The following is a 22,555-nucleotide window of genomic DNA, read 5'->3' as shown; positions in this document are numbered from 1 at the left end:
AGCAGCAGCGACGATGAGGTCTGGTTGGTTCTCGGGGTTCTGGGAGAATCGGTGGTCTATCTGTCTAACTCCGGTCGGGTCAGAATCTCGCACCCAGTTTACGGGACTCAGTTAACGGTGAAAACTCAGCTGGAAAACTCAGTGAGGCACCGGACTGTTGTAACCACGTTGATGCTCCCTAAACGTGAGAAAGTGTTTGTTGTGTATAAAGGAGGATTCCTCCACCAGGTGTGTGTCTCTCTCTCTCTCTCTCTCTCTCTCTCTCTCTCACACACACACACACACACACCTGAAATAATTCCAGTGATTGAATTTTTGTTAGAATATATTTAGATATATGTCAGTTAAAATAAAATTAAATGAAATAATTGAAATTATTATAATAGTATTAAATTAAAACATTAAAAATCAAGATTAATGATGAATAATTATGATTTTAAGGTTTTTAAAGGTTTAAAAATGTACGCCTATAAATATGTGACTATATTAATACATTTCTGAAAATGCAATTAAATGAGCCACAATATTTATAGTTATACAATAAAATACATAATACAAAAAGAAAATGTAAATTTATTATATCACAATAAAAAAAGTTATGTTTGTACAGCTCAGGTAATTGTGGCGTAAGAATTTAAAATATTTTGAGTGGCAGCTGCATTCACTCTGAAAATTGTTTTTTTTCCTTTTACTTTCCACGATGACAACGATGATGACGTTTTATTGTGCAGATTTCCAGGACAGGCAAACAGACTGTTGCCGAGTTTCCTCTGCTTCCTTCCTTCTTCTCAGTCACTGAAGATGAAAAAACCCTGTTAGCAGGTAGGCCTGAGCTCTGAGCGCTGTGCCTCGGACCTGCACGGAAGCATCCTTACTCTTTGTGTCGTCCGCAGCCAGTGAGTGCACTCTGAGCCTCTTCAGCATCCTCGGCGACTCTCTGGACCGATTCCTTGACCTCCAGCATGACGATGACGTTTTATCCGCCTGTGTCTCCTCAGACGGCAGGCGGCTCGTCTCTGGAGCTGCAGACCAACTTGTACGAGTAAGAAACCAGCGAGAAGCACAATCCGATTCACTCAGTTCAAAACACTGAAGACATTGGGCATTTTATAAAGATGACTGAAGCCACAGTGTGTCTCTCTGTGATTACAGCTCATTTTATTCTGAAAGGACTGTTATTCTCTCACAGGTGTGGTCGGTGACCACGGGGGCGCTGATGGACTCTCTGTGTGGGGCGGACGCCCCTGTCACCTGTGTGCTTCTCTTTAATGACTTTGTGGTTTCGGCCTCGGTGGCCACCTCCTCCATCCTGCTGTGGAACCTGAAGTACGACGCCAGCACCAAACCTGCCACCCGCATTCCTGCAGACTCCGCCCACATCGCCCTCACCAAAGACAGCGATCAGGTTTTCTACGTCCACCAGCAGAGCCACACTGAGGTCATGAGCTGGAACAGCCACACAGGTCAGAGGTGAAAGGTGGCGGCTACTTACAAAACATTAGAAAACATTAGAATAAACATTAGGATGATTGATGCCACGGCCCCTGAGGTCTATGCTGGCTCCCCCTGCAGGTTCTGTGTGCGAGCGTTTGCCCGTCTCCGCTGAGGTGTCCTGTCTGGAGTTGGCTCAGAACAAACGTCTCCTCCTCTGCGGCCTGACGAGCGGCACCGTCCTCATCTACCCGTTAGCCCTGCCTCAGGAGACGCTTTGCATTCCCCCCCCGGAGAGCCTGTGCAGGGTCCTCTGCCTCACCGCCGGCACCCAGGAGAAGCACCTTGCGGTGGCCTACGAGGACTCGGTGTGCCTGTTCGAGATCACTTCCAGGGACAACTTCCCCACGGTGGAGGGGCCCCTGAAGAAGTTTGCACTGCCTCTTCTCCACGCCCCGCTGTCCGCCATGGCCCTGCTGCCCAACCGCAGGCTGCTGTACGGGACGAGCTGTGGGGAGGTGAAGCTGTGGGACTTCGGCAGGGGTGGCGATGTCTCCGACCTGGAGCCTCACCGCAGCGGAGTGACCTGTGTGACGGTCAGTAACCGGGGGGCTCATGCTCTGGTGGGCTCTGAGGACGCCGTGCAGAGGCTGTGGGCCCTGAACCCGCTGGCCCTGGACCACACCATGGAGTACAAGGTGAGAGGTCAAAGGAACGCTCTGCGAGTATGAGCATGGATGACATGTGCTGATGTCACTGTCGGGCCTTTGGTCCATCTCTTCTTCTGTTGTCTCATTTTTAGGGCTTTCTCTTTGAGGGCGTCCTCTCTGCTGCGTTCTCTGAAACCGACCGCTTCGTCTTCACCGGGTCTCAGGACCGAACTGTCAAAGTCTGGGACGTTGCATCAGGTATGCATTTTTGTGTTCGGCTGCAAAGTTTGAGATTTTAGGGCCAAAAAAGTCAAAACTCTGGGATACAGACGAGCACTGGAGCATGCACCAGCAGTCATGCACCTGGACCACTCCCAGGTCTGAGCCATTTCCTGGTCGCAGCTCTCTAGAGTTCAGTCAGCTGCAAACAAAAAATTCTCCAACAGCTTGGCCTCTCTGGGATTTTATAAACAGTTCCATCATTCCGGCCACTGAGCTTTATTCATTTCTCCCGTCAGGAAACCTGCTCTTCGTTCAGTACATCTACTCCCCCATCGTCCGGATGGTGACCTTCAGGGACGGCTTTGTGGCCATAACCCGGCAGGGTGCCATCATCAGAGAGCTGTTTCGGTGTCCGGACCACATCGGGCCCGACTACAACCCTGTGAGGAGTATCAGAGCCCAGTACCGGGTCACCTCTAGGGAGAAGGACCGGGACAGACCACAGACCTCTGTATCCAACCTGCAGGACTTTAACCCCACCCAGTTAAACCTGAATCTCGTGGGCATGCTCAAAGCCAAACCCTCCTCTGCATGTGTCATGCTGTAGGACAGCGGGGCCCAAGTCACGGCTCCTGGACCTTCACTGGCCATTCAAAGAGGGAAAAAAAATGTTATTTACCGATATTTGATCATTATATTTAATAAACATGTAATCAGTACAGCACACACATGTTCTCCTGTGAATTACTGCAAAGATTCAGTTTCTCTGAAGCTGATTATAATGTTGAAAACACAGTGAGTGAATCCTTTCTTTACACATTACTCAGCTCACACGTATCTTGGATTTAAATTATTAGTTTTTGTGATGCTGAGCCGTCTGCAGCAGGTCTGACAGTTTCATATAGAAACTCAACTTTTCTAAAGGATTTTCATTTAAAATATGCAAATATTGATTATTTGATCATTCTGTTTGGTTCTTTTTGGGCTTTTACTGTTTTAACTGCTTGTATGGTTTCCTCGTAATAGACCAGACACTTCCTGCTTCTTTCTAAAGAAACCAAATCAGACACAAGCACTGTCATTATTATTTTCTTGGTACACAAAGCTGTAAACTAATGCATACAGAGAAAATATCTTTACTGCTCTTTATTTTTATTCCACAGTAGAGCAGCTGTGCATGAGTCACAATTCAAAATAATCCTTGTTTATCTGATACGGGCCGCTCCCATCACTTTAGGGTCCTCCTTTCTAGAAGTCCACTTTCTACCGATTGGTTAACTTTTGGAAGCCTGCCGAGGGGCCTTGATTGGTGTGCTGTTTGTACTTTGACTGCTCAGTCAGCAGCAGGTTATGTGACTTCAAAAAAAGTGAATATTTCGAGCAGTTTGAAGTTTCTCAAGGTGATTTTTACTTCATGAACTTGTAATAATGTTATTATGAGTGTGCTGTTTGGAGTAAGCAGTCACTGTGTTACTGTTTTAGAGGCTGAAATATGAACGCGTGTGTCTGTGGCTGTGAATGAGACTACGTTCCCTAGGGTCAAAGTTAAACTGCTGGTTCCTGTTTATTAATCACCTATGAATGAAGGCCGTGGATTGTTTCAGCATGACGTTGAAGACAGGTGATGGGCGAGCAGTAAAAGCTCGTCTGCATTGAGGGTTAAACATTGACAGACCTGCAGGGAGCTGCTGCTCCCAGAGCCTCGTCCTCACTCTGTCTTTAACTCGACTGCAGCAGCTCCGGTTTTCCTCACAGACTCAGCCATGGGGACGCTCTGCGCACTGACTTCCTGTTTACTGCTCGCTGTCGGAACGGTGACGGCTCAGACAGGTACGAACCTTCTTTAAAAACTGTTTTGTCAGAAAACTGAAGAATTCCCGTTTGCTGTTGGGAATGTCTCGTTTTCCCTGAAACACTCTCAGTTCATCAGTGATTCACATTAGAAGCTTTCCTGATTGTTCACATGTTGAACAGAAACGCTGGTTTGTTGTGGACCTGCACGTCTATTTAGCTATTATCAGCTTAATTTTAATGAGTTTAAAAAGAAATGTTGATGAAGATAAAGAAAGATAAGGATGCAGCTTTTATGGTTATAAAATGAATTCTCACACCGTAAACTCAAAGGTCTGATGTTTTATTAATATCGTGTGTGTGTTCGTCGCTGTCCTTCATTCACAGCTTTAAATTAATCTCCAATCTACCCTGATCGAAATATCATCTAACACCACAAAGGCGATCTTTGAATGTTCTCCTAATATCATGTTTAAAAACTGATAACTAACAAGGAAACAACCAAGTACACAAACTAGGAAACAAACAAGGAACGTATCAGCTGTTAATGACCGTGTAAGGGTCACGGCTATAAAAGCTTAACAGTGTTAATTATCTGACATCTTCACCAATCACACCATTAAATAATCACTTCACATACCCCGAGTATACACACTCACCAGACACTTTATTAGGTATACCTCACTAGTAGATTCAACAAGCTGCTGGAAGCAATCCTCAGAGACTTTGGTACATGTTGATGTGACATCATCATGACATTGTTGCACAGCTGCTGCATCCATGGTAAGAATCTCCTGTTTCACCAAATCCCAAAGGTGCTCCGTTGGACTGAGATCTGTGCCTGTGGAGGAACTGACAGGTTTATTTACGTTTCTGACAAATCTACTAAAAGTCTGGCTTAAATAACAACATTTTGTGGATTAAAAAAGTGCTCTTAATTCACAGTAATGACAGTGAAGCTGAACCAGTTTTAAAAGGTGAGGATTGTAGGCAAAGGTTTAGCTCGCATCTGGAAGTCGACACGACATTTTCTGTGCTGGAAAAGTTCAAAATCATCATAGCTTCATCTTTTCTCTGACCTTTTACCCCTCTGTGTGTGTGCTTTGCAGAGCCCACTAACACCAACGAGCGGGCACTGCCTCAGTGGCTGACTGGCATCATCGCCGTCTGCGGCTTCCTGTTCCTCGCCTTTGTCGTCGTCCTGGCAAAGAAGGCGTGGTGTGAAAACCCCAGCAGGTCAGTTGGCAAAATACCGCCGAAGAACTGTTTGAATGTTTCAGTGCAAAAACGTTACATTCTGTGATTTTTCTGTGTCTGAGCAGCAGGACAAGCATTGAAGATGTTAGAGAACGTGACATTATCAGCAGCAACCCGTATGATATGCGCCTCAGCTCCATCAGGTAGGAACAAGACAGGAAACGCTGAAGATGCTTCTGTAACACCAAAGATCCTTGAGACAAAACTCTGATTGTGAGCACGACCGTTTATTCTACTTCTCGTTTTTTGTTCTGCACCAGGAGGAAGAGCGCTGAGTCAGGGAACGAAAACACCTACGAGACGAATCTGGACGCCTTCAGGTAGAAACACAAAAACCTCCATCAAAACAACATGAGGGCCAAAGCTTCTTCCCTTAAAACACACTCAATGCTCAAACACAGCCACACAGTCACAGAGCGTCAGAGTCACCATCAGCGCCCTCTGTGGTTAACTTCAACACAAAAACCAGAAACACACGCCTCCACCACACCTCCACTCACCCTCACTCGCCTCCAACACACCTCCAGCTCCTGTGATGCCTTCACATTGCTGTATACCACACAGCCTGCCAAGTCCTCACTCCTCACTTATTGCCGTGGTCAGAAAGATGAAAATAAAAAGTCACATGGTGAAGGCACAAATCGTTCTTCCAAGTTGAGGTACATTACTATCAAATATGAGTAACTGAGTAAAAACAATAGGTCCCAGCTCAGGTATCCTAATGCTGGAGTCCAACCACATTCACAGCCACTGCTCATGAACTCTGAGAAGCTTTAGATGCACTCTTCACTGAATCTGTCGTTTGTCCATCAGGAGCAAAGATGCACCAAACGCCTTCAACAACCTGGCAGTCGACATCAATGGCAAGACAACCTCCATGTAACTGCCCTGCAGAGAGTCTTTTGGCTATCTCAGTATGGAGTCTGGAGAGACACGAAATTCTTTTTTCGTGAAAATCGCAATTCTTTGTTTTGTTGTACGCGTGTGTGAGTTTTAAGGTGTGAGGAGTTCACCAGGGCGAAGGAATTTATTTACACTTACTGTATGTTTGGCTTGATTTTTCCTCCTGATTGTGAATAATTGAACGTGTGGAATTAATATCACTGATCTGTACTCAGAGTAACACATCAGCTGCTGTGTTTGTTAAAGCTTCATCTCCTGCTGACTTTGCAGACTCTGTTAGAAAACATAACTTATTAATGAGGACAAACTGCTGTGTCGGGTCTCTGATTAAATCATTCAACATGACAGCAAACACTGAAGACACTAACAACACTGAGAGTAACACAATGAAGTGAAGCCAAGTGACCCTCCAGCAGAATCCGGCTCGGGGTGGGGGGGTAAAGGTTAATGAAGTTATTAAAAGTTAATGAGTGCATTTCAACATATAGTCACCTGCAGTTCCTCTAATGTCCAGCAGTGGTAGCAGTGAGCCAGTCCCCATATATTCCCATGTTAAAACTTCACAGCAGAAATAAAGATTTGTACAGCCTGATGCTGAGGGTGTGGTGTTTTCTTTAATCACACTAAGGATTTCTGTAAAAATGTTGTGTATTTTGTTGTGTTCAGATGAATACCTCCATATTTCTGCTGGTAGTATCAGTGATCTCTTAATTTTGTCACTACCTGGAACTCATGACCATAGATAAGATTAGGAAGATAGATCGACTGGTAAATTGACGCTTTCCAGCTCAGCTCTCTCTTCACCACAGCAGACGGTTACCTCACTGGGGGAATGGCTCATTGCCCAGAGTCTGGTGGTAGGGCCTTAAGTGATGGGTCTATGGCCCGACCACTATGTGGCTCATTCAGCCCAAATGTGCCACATTTGGGCCTGGCCGGGTCCAGTGTGGACCAGGCAGCAGTGGAAGCAGGGCCTGATCCCCAGTTACTGAAAGTGGCTTTGAAAACTAAACAATTCAAAAACCAAAAGGTAAACTGAAATGAGCAAAACCAGCCTGAAAAAACTAGCCTGAAACTACCCTGAGATTGAAAAAAAGTGTACTGAGCAGGCTCAGTAACGAAGGGCTAATGAACAGCTAATGAACTAGTGAACAACTAATGAATAACTAGTGAATATCTAATGAACAGCTAGTGAACAGCTAATGAACAACTAGTACATTGTACATACTAGTACAAACCTCGTTCGTTCTCAAACTTCTCGTTGGTCTCTTGAGCATTACCAATGTTTCAGCTCCAATAAATAAATCTCGACTGCTGACCTGCCAGCAGTTAAAAAAAAAAAAAAAAAGGAAAAAAGGAAAAAAAAGACCTTTGTTCTGATTGGCTACAGATCATTTTGAACTGAGAATCATACAGTAAAACAGTCCTTCAAAGTCAGTTTGGATCTATGATCTGTTATTTATTTGAAATCAAACAAATTTTCCTCAACAACCTCTGAGAACATGATTAAGAAATGATGCAGAATAACAAGGAAGCGCTAGCAGACCAAAGCTGCAGGTTTCCACTCTGATTTCTGACATTCGGACATACTAGTGCTCATAACAACACAACAGCAACAAAAATACATTGTTAATTCTCAACAAGATCAAAAATAAATTAGATTTCATCTACTCTGGCATTTGCATATGAAGTACCAAAAAATTAAGACAATAATTATGACAAAGTAAAAGTTGAACAAAGTATTTTGCACTTGATTGATATGTATAAAGTACAGGATGCTGCTGAGGCCAGTGCTCAGCTGCTGCTAAACACTTGAGTCAGACGAAGATGCGCAGCCACAAACAGCTACCTGCACAGTAGGAAACCATTCAAAGCAAAACGCTGACATTCAGTTTGATCGTCGTGTTCTCCGTCTAAAACAAACTGAGTTTCTTAGCACTTCAGGACAGCTGCTCATAAATACTGGATATTTAATGAAGCTCTAATGAGCTCTACTCATATTTGTTGAATGAGAAGATCTGGATGCTGGATGAGAATTAATATTAGAAGTTTAATGGTTGCGATTTGCAACCATTTATCTGCCACCAGCAGATCTGAATTTGAAGGCCTGTGGCAGCTCTGGGGAAAGCTCTTCTCCAGTTTCCACACTTTCTCAGGTTAGCTTCTGCTTTGCTTTACAGAGCTGGTAACACAGGACAGACTCCTCATGGAGAAGTAAAAAAAAAGGAAGCTGCTCAGTGTGGACTTTTATGCACAGCTGAATGAAAACAGCCGATATTCTTTGCTTACACTCAGAGGTGAGAGGGTTCAGAACACAGTGGCACAGGCCCTTAGACCGGTCAGGAACGCCACAGTAACCACTGTTTGCGGGAGATTGGTAGTTGACACCTCATGACTGCAACGGTCAGTAGCAGATTGCTGCAGTCAGTCATAGCTGCAAAGAAAGGAACATGTTGATAAAGACGGAGAACGCGAGGATTTCACTGAATGTCGGCCCGATGCTTTTATTCACGTCTGCTTCAACTACAAATGTGGAAGACACTGTATCTGTTGCCAGGGGCGACAGGAGTCTCCATACCCACCAAGTCCTGAGAGTCATCTCCATGGAGACAGACATGTTTACATCTTCTATAAAGTGTTGCACGAACTCAGTGGAAGATAGCGGGAGTTTCACATTTCACATCAGTATGCTTGTGTGTGCTCTGTTCAGCAGTCAGCACCGACATGGAAACAGAGGATATGTGATGGTATCAAATGATGGCACTGTTTAACATGTTTGGCTAAACAACAGAAATACAGTGGAAGCACTCGAATAAATAAAAAGGAATAAAAAATAAATATACCTCTGTTATGAAGGGATATTTTAATGAGCTTCAGGCCCACTGTTTTCATTTTCCAGATTTTGATCGAAAAGTTTGCAGGTTTTTAGGACAGAACATTTTCTATTAGATGGCAATGTTGGCAAGAAACAGGTTCCTCATTTCTAGACGGACTTTGTGTTATTAGTCTCTTCCCATCTCCTACGATTTATGTGGAAACAAGCTTAGAGACTTCAGCTCTTATAGGTTTATATTTTTTCATAAGGAGGTTTTTGGCCACTTTTCTTGCTCAATACTTGACAAAATAACAAAACAGTAATTAAAATCTAACGATCACTGTAATTTTCAGATCTAAACATGAACCTTTTCCACAGCAGGAACCAGGGTCAAACTGCCAGGAGACCCCCCTTAGAGTTTCATATCTGTCTGTTGCACACATTTGAGCTATAAAGGTTCTTTAAAGATCTTATTAATGAATGAATGAATATTTGAACTGACCAGTCATATAACTTTATGTGTGGTTCATGCTGCAGTGCAAACATAACCACTAGACTTTGTATTTAAAATATATGTCCAGCTACAGTTTGATTAGGTTTAGGGAAACATCGTGCTTTCTGGCTCTGCTTCCTTCACTGCTGTGTGTGGTGCATGCTGATTGGTTAAAGTCTGAAAGGAACACTGGAGCCTGTTCTTGTAAATGTTTGCTCCAGATTGTGCGTTGCTCGAGTTCCTGCGGGTGAAAAAGTGCTTTTAGACCCAAATGAAAGTTCTTAAAAATGAAAAAAAAAAAAAAAGGTTTGGAGTGGAAAATCACAGGTATAGAGCCAATATGAAGATGAAACTAAAGGCTAGCAGCTGTTTCTTTCATGTTTGGCTGGTTGTGATGGCAGAAAAAAAATGGGAAGCTGACGAGGCCTGAGCGGTCAGCGGCGTTACGCTCCACATCGGTCTCCACTTTTACAACAACGGCTACTACACAGCTAACAGTGGACCACAGAAGAGATGCTAGGCTAACATCAGCCACATCTTTCCCTTTTTGTTCCTCTGGTTCCATCTGTGAAAGGTTTCCCATCAGTCCGTGTCTCAGTACCAGTCAGTGCAGGCTGATTTGGCCATTCCTCCGTCAGTACGGAGGGTTGTGTCAATCACAGGATAAATAATAACAGAGCTTCTCAACCTGGTTTTGGGTTATGACATCAGATTTTATAGTTGGGTCGGGTCGGTTCCACGATTACAGGACAGAACTGATGCTACAGGATATCAGCGGACTCGTTTTTATCTCTACCCGAGAACAATGTGGTGTGCGATCAGTTTATTAGCGATCGGGCAGGCTGACCAGGTTCAGCTACCCTTCCAGAGAGGCTGTTTTCATAGTTGGGCAGACTCCACCTACACCACCTTGGTGATGGTAGTCCTGGTTCTGGTTCTTTAAGCCTGAAATCAGACAATCAGCAGCTAGTGAGAAACAAATGAGCCACTCATGTTGCTGCACAGTTGAGGACCGCTTGAGCTGGGCGGTCTCAGACCGATCTGCTTGTTATTGTAGTAAAGATGAGGTCAAAGGTCAGTGCTCTGGTGGGGGGGTCCAGAACGTTGATCTGGCGGTATTTTGGATCTGTGAGCAGGTTTGTGACCGCTGATTCTGCAGATGCTTTTTTTTTTTCCAAAAAAACCAAAACCTCACCAACAGCACTCCAAAGATCCTGAGTTGCTGCTCCCCAGGCGCATCTGGAAGGTAAAGTTTTCAGAACAAGGACCACCAACTGCAGTCCAAGATGGTGGACAAGAGCCAGGTAACTACACTTTATTTATTTAGGAGCTCTTTGATTGGTGGTATTTCAGAAAGCGTGGGCGTGCCTGTTTAAGGATTAAATATTACAGCGTGAAAACAGAAACAGCGAAATGGAAGGTCAGAGTCACACCGTGGGAAGTTTACTTTAGATCCAAACAGCAAGCACGAACACATCAGCTGAGACCCAATGTGGCGCCCTGACCCAGAGGTTGAGAAGCTCTGTTTAAAATGTAAAGACGGCCGCAGAGTCAGAGTGACCCACCAACCTGTGCACAGGAAGTGTGCATCTGTGTGTGTGTGTCTGACACCGTTTCTTTTGTCAATTTTTTGCGTGTTGGTGTTCAGAGTGACTATCAGAGTTGTTGTCCAAGAGTCTGAGCGTGTGCGTCGCACCAGGAGCTCCGTGTGTGTGCGTGTGTGCAGGTGTGTGAGCAGGCGTGTGTTATGACAGGACATCCAGTGTGACCGTTCCTCTCTGTTTTTTCAGGATGGCAACGGCCTGTTCGTGTGTCGCTCCCTGCAGACTCTCTCCGTTCACTGCCAGGATCTGATCGCCTCGTTTCAGACGCCCGTCCACCGCTGCCGCGCCCTGAAACCAGCCGACACGCAGCACGTTTACATTCCCAGTGCCTCGCAGCACATGACATCATCAGACAGAGACGGGTCCTGACCTTGCTGAAGACGGTCTTCACGTAGATCGGCAGGTCTCCATGCGGACTGCCGAAGCCACCGACGATGCTGAAGCCGAGCCCCTCTGAACCTTTTTCTAGGCTGATGCTGCGAGGCCGTGGACCGCTGACGAGGAGGGGGAGGAGGGGAAGGAGAGGCAGGAGAGACTCAGGGTCAAGTCAGTACTTCCTGTCATTACTCCTGAGTGTGTGTGTGTGTGTGTGTGTGTGTGTGTGTGTGTGTGTGTGTGTACTCACTCAGGCTCTGCTGTGTGTGTGTCAGTGTTGTCCGACAGACTAGAGCTGCTGGTCAGACTTTCCACCTGAGAGGCGATGGCGCTGATGTTGGTGTCCGCCACCACCTGAGAGACGCGTGCGCACACACACACACATACATACACGTTTAAAAAGCCTAAGTATACAGAAACAGGAGGTAAAAAGGACTGCAGCACAGAGAACAGATGGACACTTAAAACAAAAGAGCAGTATCTGATGCGTCATACAGATGCTACAATGTTTCCTGCTCATCCTCAGTCATGAAAACTGTGGTTTCTAACACCAGCGATGAGTGGGACAACAATAGGCGTCTCTAATGCGATGAAACGAATTCTGGTCATGTGAACAAATGGCAAATAAAACATCACAAATATCTTCAGTCCAGCTGCAGATATCTGACGCTGTATTATAGCACACCAATCATAGACAGAGTTAGCATGAGCTCAACCACCTCAGTATAAGCTCCTAACAGTTAGCTCACATAAAGTGTTCAGTTAGCTCACAGGAAGTGTAGACTGCAGATTTTCTGAAATAAAAGTCAGTGAAGACTTTACAAACTATCTGCATCAGAGCCGCTAAGCATACATCCAATCACGGGCCGAGTCTGTGACCTGAGCGGCTCTCAGAGGAAACTGCTCTCTCTCTGGTTATCACACTCCTAGCACGCAACAGTCAGCCCTGGATAGACTGTACTGATAACACACACACACAGAGATCAATACGAGCCGCAGAGAAATCAGAATAATTCATGCGCGCTCTGAATGTAAACACATGACAGACCTCTGAGTCTCTGAGCGGTTGGGTTCTCTCTCTTTACTGAACATTTTTATCCCCTGAAGGACAAACGTGACAGTAAAAGGACGTTTTATGAACAAATCCCAAAGCAGCACAAACACTGGGGAACGCAGGCAGGATTTACTTCATGTCATTTGGGTGCACACACACTGATTAATGATGATGCTGTCGAGAAGCTAATCATGAGCTCCGGAGGCTCTGGTGTTGTAGAGACTTTCCCATCGAGTGATCCAGAACGTCTCACCCGGGCTTCCATGTTCTTCCTGTGATGCTCACAAATAAAACAAACTTCCGATAACACACGGAGAGCAAAATCTCTCCGTGTGTTATCCGCTCATTGCTGCGTCTTTGGTTTGTCGGGCAAATATCAGGCAGTGGATGAACTTCCACCCTCTGGCCTCAGGGGGCAGTAACAAGCTCACTGTGGTTTGGTGCAGCAGAATGAGGGAAAATTTGTTTTGTTTTTTTTGTCAGAAGTATTTTTGGTGTTCCACAGTGGTTCTTCTTCTTCTTATTGCTTTACCTTCTCCTCCAATCAGAGGAAGAACGCACAGTGTGTGTAGTCCAGACTCCAGCGCACCCCCCCCCCCAACAGTTGCAGAAATTACTTGGCCTGACCCTGTTGTCCACCTCAGTTTTCCAGTAAATCTGCTGTAATAGCAGGGTCACACGCTGAAGTGTTGTTCACCACCTGCATTCTCACAGTCCTCCCCGTGTACAGGTGCGGCAGGCATGTTTTACCTGCAGGCTGATGTTCCCGTAGCTGTTCTTCAGCATGGCTACGACCTCGCTGTGAGACAGGCCGTCCACAGACTGCCTGTTAACACTGACGATCCTGTCTCCCACCTGAAAACACAGAGGGACACGTTTCCATCACTTCCTGGAGACGGCCTCATCTCTCCAGCCTCCTCCTACCCTTAAACCAAGCCTCTATACTTATAACTGATCCAACTTTTACTTTAGGGGGGGCATCGTGGCCCTGTCACAAAGTCTGCTCCCCGCCTGCACACCCACACAGCTACAGTGAGACTAAAGTTTGATTTCAGCCTGTTTTTTTTCACATGGTTGGTGGGTGCAGCTTTCAGGTGGAAAAGGCGTGGTCTCAGTCACCTTGAGCTGGTGGGTTTTAGCAGCGACTCCGCTGGCCTGAATCATGGCGATGAAGATGGGGATGTCACCCAGAGGACTGCCCTTCCCTCCTGCTACACTCACCCCAAGGGAGTCGCCGAGACCCTGAGATACACGGGTGGAAGAATAAAAGGAGAGCAGAATGAAATCTAGCTTTAACCATGAAATCACAGCTACGGGGTCTTTCTTATCCAGAACTCACTGTTTTTTTTTTTCTTGTGGTTTGATGGAAATAAAAACATAAAAAGGTGGACGGGGACCTTCTCACTGTGCGGTGACAGTGACATCTGGTCTGCACTATTCACGCGAGTTATTATTTTACAGCAACCAAGGGGTCAGAGGTCAGGTGACCTACAGTGTGTTTTGTGTGTGCATGTGAGGTCATTACCCTGGTGATCTCCACTGTTCGGATGCCTTCGTCGAGCCCTGCACACACAGCAGAGAAAACACGATCAGTGCGCTCTCTGTAATCAATACATTTGCATCACTGTGACCAATCACATGTGTGTACCCGAGGAGGAGGAAGTGATTTCACCAGTGGGCTCGGCGTTGTTGTTGAGGGGCAGGTTTGAGGTTGGGGGGTCAGATGGCTCAGGGGACTGTGTGAGGGACGGAGCTGGAATGCCTGAGCTGTTTGTGCTGGCGTGACTCATCTGAAACACAGACAGGAAGTGTCATATCAGCTCACGCTGCTCGCCATGTCAGAGAAAGAAAATCTAGTTCAGGTGCTCCCAGGTGAGGAGGCGTGTCCATTATCGCTTTACAGTTTACACAGGAAGCAGGTTTATTTTGTTAAAGCTGAGATCAGGACAACCCTGGCGCTCTGTTCCAGAATGAACTCAGACCCGGGGTGGGTCATCGTGGGAGAGAGGAGCAGAAGGAACAGCTGGTGAGCCATCCAAGCCTGCTGGTTTGAATCCCTGCTCAGGTGTCCTGACTAACTTAAGCACAAACAAAAAAACAGAAAGGACTAAACTCTGATTTAATGAACCTGTCTCTCTGTGCTCTTCTTCTCTCCTCTTTCCCTACTGACGATCACCCCTCCCCGAGCCTGGTTCTGCTGGAGGTTTCTTCCTGTTAAAAGGGAGTTTTTCCTTCCCACTACCACCAAGTGCTTGCTCATTGCCATCTGATTGTTGGGATTTTGTATCTTTGGGCTTCTAGTATTGCTTATCTTACAGTGTTAGGGACCATCATAAATCTGAACTCTCTCACACCTGGCTCCCATGTGAGTTACGTCTGGATGTGATCCAGGAGGCAGCTTTGAGTCGGCCAAGCTCCAACAGGACAGGACCCCGAGCACACTGCAGGATGGACACACACACACACACACACACACACACACACACACACACACACACACACACACACACACACACACACACACACACACACACACACACACACACACACACACACACACACACACACACACACACACACACACACACACACACACACACACACACACACACACACACACACACACGTTAAACCAGACCACCTCAGAGCTGCAGTAAAGACTTTTATGGTAAACTAGTGCTGAAGTTAGCATTAATTTGAGATCATCTCAAAAAAAGTGTGACGCCGACTTTGAGCGAAGTCGTGGAAAGCTATAACAGTGGGAGGAATTTACTGACGTGTTACAGGGCTGAGAATAACTGAAACATCCACCGACTTCCAGGCGAGGAAACAGGAAGTGAGGGATGCTAACGCATTCCTGCAGCTCTGTGTTAATTCTGAGATGATTTCAGCAGCAGAAGCACATAATGAAAGGTCTGCTTTCAGAGTTAGATTCAGGTAGCGGGGGAAAGACTGAGCAGCAAACACACGAGTGTTAGAAGAGAAAGTGCTGGAACATGTTCCCTGAATTCCTCGTGCACTCTTTGTGTCCTCGAACTTTTACTTTTTCTAGGTGAAGAAACATGTCATACACCGCTGCTTTAGTGTTTCTGGGTCAAAATAAATCCAGTAAACTGATTTTTTTAGGTCTGTCAGCGAAACACAGAAATCTCTCACTTCAAAACGATCTGTTAGTGCGTGATATAAAAAGCTCCGTCTCAGCACGTGCTTCTGATTAAATGTAGTATCAGTACTTCTACAGATCAGCGTTACTGCAGTAAAAGCTCAGAGTACTGTTCAGCACCTTCAGGATGGCAGCCACGGCTTCCTGGGAGGCATGTCTCGCGTCATCACCGTTCACTGACAGAATCTGATCTCCCTGCATCAGCCGGCCGTCCAGCTCAGCGGCGCCCCCTCTGACCACCTCTGAGATAAACACACCGCTGCCACTCCTGGGACACACAGACAGACACACGCACGCACACACACACAGATGACATTTTCTCATCTGTAATCAAAAACAACGTTCCAAGACAAACTTTAAGCAGAAACAGATTTAACTCTGATGTTTTCCTGTCGTTATAATCAAAAATGAGACGTAATCCTCCTAAAATCAGATCTCAAGACTTCCTTAATTTTCCTGATGGGGTTTTTTTTTTTTTTTTAATGCGGACCTCTTCCCGACGATGCTGAGCCCCAGCCCTCTGCCGCTCTTCTTCTGCAGCTCCACCTTAAAGACGTCCAGGTTCTCCTCGTCTCTGTACTGAGCTTCGTCCCTCAGGACTGTCAGACGGACCTTGGCCGGTGTGTGACGCAGGGCGGCGATCGCCTCCTCATGGGACGCCCCGCGGAGGTCCACTCCATTCACCTAAACACACACACACACACACACACACACACACACACACACACACACACACACACACACACACACACACACACACACACACACACACACACACACACACACACACACACACACACACAACCATGGTGGATGTATGATCTGTGTTTGTCCAGCAGGGGGAGCTGAAGCAGGTTCATTTCTGAGCAGACAACATTAGATTCAACTTTCAAATCTAAATATCTCTTTGATCCAACCAAGTTTTTAATTTAATTTTTACAATTTTATGACCGCACTTTCATGTTCATGAAATCTGACGACTCTCTGCAGAAGGTCGGACCTCCTGCTGTGAGCAGGAACTACATGCGCCAGCTAACGTTATGGCTCAGTCAAGTTAATGTTTACATCCTGTTAATGATGTAATGAAAGGTGGATGGGCGCCTCCTCCCGTAAGTGGTGCTGTGTCTGTGAATACCTCCAGTATCTGGTCTCCGGCCCACAGACGCCCGTCTCTGGCTGCAGCTCCTTCTTCGTACACCTCGTGGATCACGATGGCGTCCTAGTGGAGAAATGAGAAGAGAGGGTGAGGCCTGGGTGGAGTCATGAACTGAAGATGAAGAAGACTGATCTTCATCATCAGAGTGGAACGCTGTCCTGGCTTCATGTTAAACACTAGGGCTGGGTATCGTCACAGATTTCTAGAATTGATTCGATTCCAATTCACAAGGTTCTGATTCTATTCTATTCGATTGAACTTTGACAGTCAAAATTATTATAATTCTCTCTCTCTCTCCTCAAATATTTTTATAGTGAAGCACAAGTAACGATTACAAATTGCCCCATGGGCTGACATCGCTTCATTTTTATATTTTTATCACCAAGACAGACAACAGACAACCAAGACAGTAGAAAATACCAAAAAGGGCGGATAAAAAAACAAAAACATCCCTCCCTCCCCGCACCCTTCCCTTATCCCAGAGTGCTATCACTTTGTTATAACCTAGGGTAAAGTCCACATAGTAGTTCTTGTTTGTCCATAGTTTACAGATATTCAGTGAGTGGCCTCCAGATTTGATGGAAGTCCTCCAGTTTGTCATTTATATAAATATTAAAATTCTGATCATTTATGAGTTCAGTACTCATAAATGATCAGAATTTTAATAATGGGACCCAATGACAGTCCTTACCAGAGCGGGGTTTTCTTCTTGACCATACACTTCCCCACAGACTACCCCTTCAAACCGCCAAAGGTTGCATTTACCACAAGAATCTACCACCCAAATATCAACAGCAACGGCAGAGGTGTAAGAATCACAGCAGATGCCTTTGCGTCAAAGTAACTGAGGATAAAACACAGAAAAACATGAAGGAGATTTTCCTGGCCTGGCCTTTTATAGCAGATAACCTTAAAAATATTCTGCAGTAGAACAAAAACGGAAGAAACCCATGAACTATATGAACATTACCTGATGCTGCTGAAGTGAAGTAGAGCAAAGTTACAGAGGTTTTATTAGAGACACAACTAAGCGTTTTTCAATTTGGCATCATTTTAAAAAGTTTCAATTCCTTCGGTATTGAACAGCAGAAATGACGCTTTCTTGTCGGAAGTCATCAAAAAAAAAAAAAAAAAAAAAAAAAAACAGCGACCGACAGCGCTGTAATGTACCAGTAGACTGGTGGGTATTAAGCAAGCAAATCATGCAGAAAACAGAGCTTTGAGATGGGAAACTGTTCTTAAAGTACACTGAGAGAGAGAGAAAGAGCTGTGCAGGAAGTGTGATTTTATCGTGGTGGCAGTAAAACAGCAAAAGTAAGAGGGAATTCATGACGGTGTTTATGTGAAGCGTAGCATGAATCTTCTTTTGCTGCTGGTTCAGTCAACTTTGGTTGGAGAGTCACAAAACCTGCAGCTTCAGAATCTGTGAGCTGTTGGCTTTCAGCTCCAATGGCATGTCTGTGTACGTGCCGTTGGGTGAGAAAGCCGACATTTCACTGATTCTGATGCGTCAGGTCCGCGCTTTGTGTTTACGTCTTTGTGTGGAATCCGTTTACCTGCTCTCATTTACTGTTTTAGCCGTTTGGTGGTTGTTGAAATAGTTTTGTGAGGTGTAATCTGAGATTATGGCGTTTCTGGCAAAATACATTTATATTTAAAAATGGATTTGGGATTTAATGAATTGATATAGCATTCTCAGCACCGTCCTCGATACTGAGGAGAGTGTGAGACTCTCACTCAGCTCTGTCTCACACCAAATACTAAACACAGATTCTACAGGTAAAGCGTGAACGTCAGGCTTTCTGTCACAGAACGGTGTGTCCAACACTCATTCCTGATCGCCTGTAAGTCAGCCAGTTATTTTCTGTAAAAACCTTATTTAACGGAGAAACATTTTAGCTGCACACGTGAACATCTAGCGTGTTTGGTGCCACTTTAGCTCAGTGGGATGAGCTGGCGACCACGTGCCATGGGGCCGGGTTGGAGTCTGACTCGCAGACCTTTGCCGTCTTCCCCTCCCTCCCTCCCTCTCCCTGCTTTCCTGTCTGTCTACACTGTCACTATCAAATAAAGGCATATAAACAAGTAAATAAAAAAAAAAAAAAAAAAAAAAAAAATCTGACACTTTTTAAGGAGTTTCCAGTATTTTTGATCCTTAATAACTTTAATAGGACAGACAGTAACAGCTGTTAGATCATCACTGAATTCACAGCTGGTTACAAAAGCAGGTATAGCACTAGACTGTGATCTCACACACTGTGTGTGTGTGTGTGTGTGAGTCTGTCTTTGTGTGTGTGTGTCTGTGTCTTTGTGTGCATGTGTGTTACCAGCTGTGTGTCTCTTCCTCCCACTATACTGAGTCCCAGTCCAGATCGACCTTTGGAGATCTCCAGCAGTGTCTCCTGACCAGGAACCACAGCGCAGCAGGTTGGGTCTGAGGAGGATGAGGATCAGTTTACTCTTAGAAACATGAAGTCTGCACGTCGATCTGATTTTTCACAGTTAAATGTCTGTGTTTGTACCTCTGTGCTGATCGGGGCTGATCAGAGGAGGAGAAGCTGCCATCCGTTTACTGTGTGACTGGACACACACACACACACACACACGGACACGCACACACACACACACACACACACACACACAGATCAGATGTATTGATAGAGGCTCTTGTGTGACTGATAAGAACAAAGTGAGAATGAAGTGAAATAAGTCCATAATAACAGTAACCACACCAACATCAGGAAAAGTGAACAGAAACCCTGCATAGTCAGTCTGGTGTAACATCATCATACATGGTGTGACACTGCTGCCCTACACCAAAGCCGTCACGGCTTAGAAGCAAGCCGAACACACCAGAACAGGAAATTAAATATTTTCTCTTCCAGCTGATGCCTCTGAGGCCTCGGGGTCTTGGTACTCCAGCACGGCCCTGAAAGTCTGAGCTGCACGCCAAGCCGAATCACTCGTCACACTTCAGCAGCTGCCGGGGGGCACAGGGGTCAGCGTTTGCCTCCTCAGAGTGAAGACTCACTGCAGACTCTTCATCAGAGCCTCACTGCGACGGTTGATGGAGATGATGATGTGAATCATGCGCTGTGGCCTTCACAGTCTTCACAGGAGCGTGAGTCTGAGCCAGCATCCAGAGGTTACTGAGGCGAGGCATCCTCACCTCACTCTGCAGCAGCCTCTTCTTTTTGAAACCACACAGCACCATCCCCTCCGAAGCATCTCAGGATCTTTCATGAAGGCTAAAAGACTTCAATAAAATTTTTACAGCCAATTAAAACTGTAGATGTTGGATTATAGGATTCACCCTCATAACGTTTGGAGCTCAGTCAAATTTATAGAAACAGGAGCTGCCGTGCATTGCACTTGAGAGTGAGATCAATTCTGATAGTGGGACATTTACCTCAAACAGCTTTTATTAGTGTGATATTTCATCTTTAACTTAAAGGATGTGGGCGCTTCCTGTGAGGTTACCTGCTGCTCCAGCATAGCCTGCAGCTCATTTTCTGGAGACTCTGCAGCTTTCAGCCTCTGCACAGGAAACAGAGCAGAGCGGGTCAAGGAGACGCATTCATGTCCTCATTCAGTCACATTTCTGGGACATTTGGAACAAAACCCTCTGAGGACAAAGTTTTTAGTATGAAATATGTTGTCTTGCTGCATTCTCAATCATCCAGGTAAGTAAATCTCCAAAGGTTGATTCTGTTCATCTGGACATAGCATTTTCAGTTGGAGAAACGTTTTGTCACTCATCAAAGTGACCTGTCCAGGATGTGTACATCCTCATCATTGAAAGAGTGTCCACTGGCCTGTAGAATCAACCTTTGGAGATATGAAATATGTCCAAATAAAATCATTCTTCTGGCTGTTTTCACTTTCTTGGATGTTGGAGACCTGCAGGTCTAAGGGTATGTTTTACACCTTATCTCATTCATCACTCATAATTGTTGATGAGATTCATAAACAGGAAAAGTTTTTTTTATAGACGGAAAGATAAAGTTGACGATGGTCAGGAGTAAACAGAAGACAATAGGTCCAAAATTGGGAAAAATTCACATGAAGTCTGGTCTGTTTGATCAGAGAATGTCAGTATTAAGGTTCCCAAGGGTGAACATATAATAATCTGAACGATTACGCCCTGGGGGCGGAGTCTGATGGCTGTGTACCTTTCTGAAAGTGTCGGACTCTTTCAGACTCTCGGGGGCACTGTTCCTGCTCCTGCTGTTCTGCTCGGCTTCGTCGCTTGGCTCGTCCTGTTAAGCAAACCTCAGGTCAGCTCACACTTACGACTCGTTCCCACGTTTCTGTTTCAGGTTCAGCACCACACTCACCGGTGCGTCCGACAGCGGGTGGAGCGTCAAGCTGTCGGGGAGGCAGGGGCTGTCAGAGGGGGTGGATCCACTGAGCAGGGCGGGCGAGATACACTGACACAAAAACACAAAAATGAACTTTGGTGCTCGTCTCAAATGAGCAGACGCCACTTTCTCCTCTGTGGAGGTCAAAGCTGGATGTTGGTGTGTTCTGAGCGCGCTCACACAGCTGATGGACTTCCACATAAACAACCAATAACCGACTGTTTCGTGACCTTAAACTTCAAAAATGAATATTTTATCTTCTTTCTGCAAACACTGAAGGCTCATCCATCTGTTAAACGCTAACATACATCTTTACAAAGGACAGGAAACATTACCTGCAAACTTTTACCTACACCTCCTGCAAATTCTCACAGGTTAACATTTTCATCAATATGACCAAACAAATCAGATCAAAACATTTTACACACAGCAGTCTGAACATTGCGACGATTAAACCACAGCCATTGAAGAGAACTCCATCCTGCCATCACTCACACTCACATGGACGTTTGTCTAAATGATCTCACAGTGACCTTCACCTGCTTCCTCTGGTCTGTTTTCAACTTTGACGACAAACCTTTTTATTCTTTTCACACTATCTGGCGACATTAACGAGTCTGTAATCACTCAGCCTGACACAGTGACATCACAACAGACAAAATTACTGCTTCACTCAACAAAAGGATTTTAAATGCAGAACCTGATATTTATACCAGGACAAGTGTCACTGCTCAAAACTGGAGAGCACATATCCAAACGTATGGGGAAAGAGAAGCTGTATCCTGAATCTGTGTGTGTGTGTGTGTGTGTGTGTGTGTGTGTGTGTGTGTGTGTGTGTGTGTGTGTGTGTGTGTGTGCACGCGTACCTCAGGGCTGGCCGGGCTGAGGGAGGGTGGTGGAGGGGGAGAGGGGAAGGGAGGAACGGCCATCTGGTTTATTGCATCGTCGTTTCTGCAGAGACACAGAGGATCACGAGTTTTTCACTTCAGTTTGAACAAAGACTGCTACACACACACACACACGCGCCTGTACTGTATTTGATGTCTCCTTTATCTGTGAAACTCTGCTCTTTGTTCATGTGAAGCATTTATGTCTAATTACTGACTCTGTGGTGGAAGAATTTGTGGAATTGTTTGATAATAATCTACCTGAAAATGATGATGCATGTGGCATCCTTCAATTTGCAATGTCTAAAAATTCTAGATAAAGTGGCTCCTCTCAAAATCAGAAAGGCAGCACTGTTAAATCCCTGCCCAGGATCATAGAAGCTATCCGCAGCT

General features: G+C 45.4%; 3 protein-coding genes across 10 annotated transcripts in view; 2 read left to right on the top strand and 1 right to left on the bottom strand.

The window, feature by feature from the left end:
* The window catches only part of nwd1 (NACHT and WD repeat domain containing 1), a 15,869-nt gene extending 12,852 nt beyond the window's left edge, over positions 1-3,017 (top strand). Inside the window, exons 13-19 of the mRNA XM_039607074.1 lie at positions 1-228; positions 732-822; positions 894-1,042; positions 1,190-1,463; positions 1,573-2,129; positions 2,234-2,339; positions 2,600-3,017. The exon at positions 1-228 is cut by the window's left edge and continues 39 nt beyond it. Of these exons, the coding sequence (XP_039463008.1) occupies positions 1-228; positions 732-822; positions 894-1,042; positions 1,190-1,463; positions 1,573-2,129; positions 2,234-2,339; positions 2,600-2,910 (1,716 nt within the window). The 3' untranslated portion in view covers positions 2,911-3,017. The remainder of the gene's footprint in view (positions 229-731; positions 823-893; positions 1,043-1,189; positions 1,464-1,572; positions 2,130-2,233; positions 2,340-2,599) is intronic.
* Positions 3,018-3,975: 958 nt separating this feature from the next.
* On the top strand, positions 3,976-6,846 carry pdzk1ip1 (PDZK1 interacting protein 1). The gene is made up of 5 exons (XM_031743555.2): positions 3,976-4,133; positions 5,204-5,330; positions 5,417-5,494; positions 5,612-5,671; positions 6,165-6,846. The coding sequence occupies exons 1-5, from the start codon at positions 4,067-4,069 to the stop codon at positions 6,232-6,234; spliced, it is 402 nt and encodes a 133-aa protein (XP_031599415.1). The 5' UTR covers positions 3,976-4,066; the 3' UTR covers positions 6,235-6,846.
* Positions 6,847-7,688: 842 nt separating this feature from the next.
* Positions 7,689-22,555, bottom strand: part of patj (PATJ crumbs cell polarity complex component) — a 103,078-nt gene continuing 88,211 nt past the window's right edge. For all 8 annotated transcript variants that reach the window (XM_039606983.1, XM_039606984.1, XM_039606980.1 and 5 more), the window contains exons 31-47: positions 22,142-22,226; positions 21,252-21,344; positions 21,087-21,173; positions 20,395-20,451; positions 19,437-19,494; positions 19,242-19,348; positions 16,894-16,977; positions 16,249-16,442; positions 15,879-16,026; positions 14,950-15,036; positions 14,244-14,385; positions 14,121-14,158; positions 13,715-13,837; positions 13,346-13,450; positions 11,792-11,895; positions 11,537-11,660; positions 7,689-11,454 (exon numbers count right to left, since the gene is read on the bottom strand). In XM_039606983.1, the coding sequence (XP_039462917.1) occupies positions 11,308-11,454; positions 11,537-11,660; positions 11,792-11,895; positions 13,346-13,450; positions 13,715-13,837; positions 14,121-14,158; positions 14,244-14,385; positions 14,950-15,036; positions 15,879-16,026; positions 16,249-16,442; positions 16,894-16,977; positions 19,242-19,348; positions 19,437-19,494; positions 20,395-20,451; positions 21,087-21,173; positions 21,252-21,344; positions 22,142-22,226 (1,783 nt within the window). In that variant the 3' untranslated portion in view covers positions 7,689-11,307. The remainder of the gene's footprint in view (positions 11,455-11,536; positions 11,661-11,791; positions 11,896-13,345; positions 13,451-13,714; positions 13,838-14,120; positions 14,159-14,243; positions 14,386-14,949; positions 15,037-15,878; positions 16,027-16,248; positions 16,443-16,893; positions 16,978-19,241; positions 19,349-19,436; positions 19,495-20,394; positions 20,452-21,086; positions 21,174-21,251; positions 21,345-22,141; positions 22,227-22,555) is intronic.

This window comes from Oreochromis aureus, linkage group 23, assembly GCF_013358895.1.
Source record: "Oreochromis aureus strain Israel breed Guangdong linkage group 23, ZZ_aureus, whole genome shotgun sequence".
Lineage (NCBI taxonomy): Eukaryota > Metazoa > Chordata > Actinopteri > Cichliformes > Cichlidae > Oreochromis > Oreochromis aureus.
Note: the sequence above shows the minus strand (reverse complement) of the source record. Positions and strands in the feature narration are given on the sequence as shown.

Excerpts from the sequence above, each read along its gene's own strand:
- pdzk1ip1 (XM_031743555.2), top strand. The coding sequence starts at position 4,067 with ATGGGGACGCTCTGCGCACTGACTTCCTGTTTACTGCTCGCTGTCGGA. Across the intron at positions 4,134-5,203 it reads AACGGTGACGGCTCAGACAG|AGCCCACTAACACCAACGAG; the intron begins GTACGAACCTTC and ends TGTGCTTTGCAG. Across the intron at positions 5,495-5,611 it reads ATGCGCCTCAGCTCCATCAG|GAGGAAGAGCGCTGAGTCAG; the intron begins GTAGGAACAAGA and ends GTTCTGCACCAG.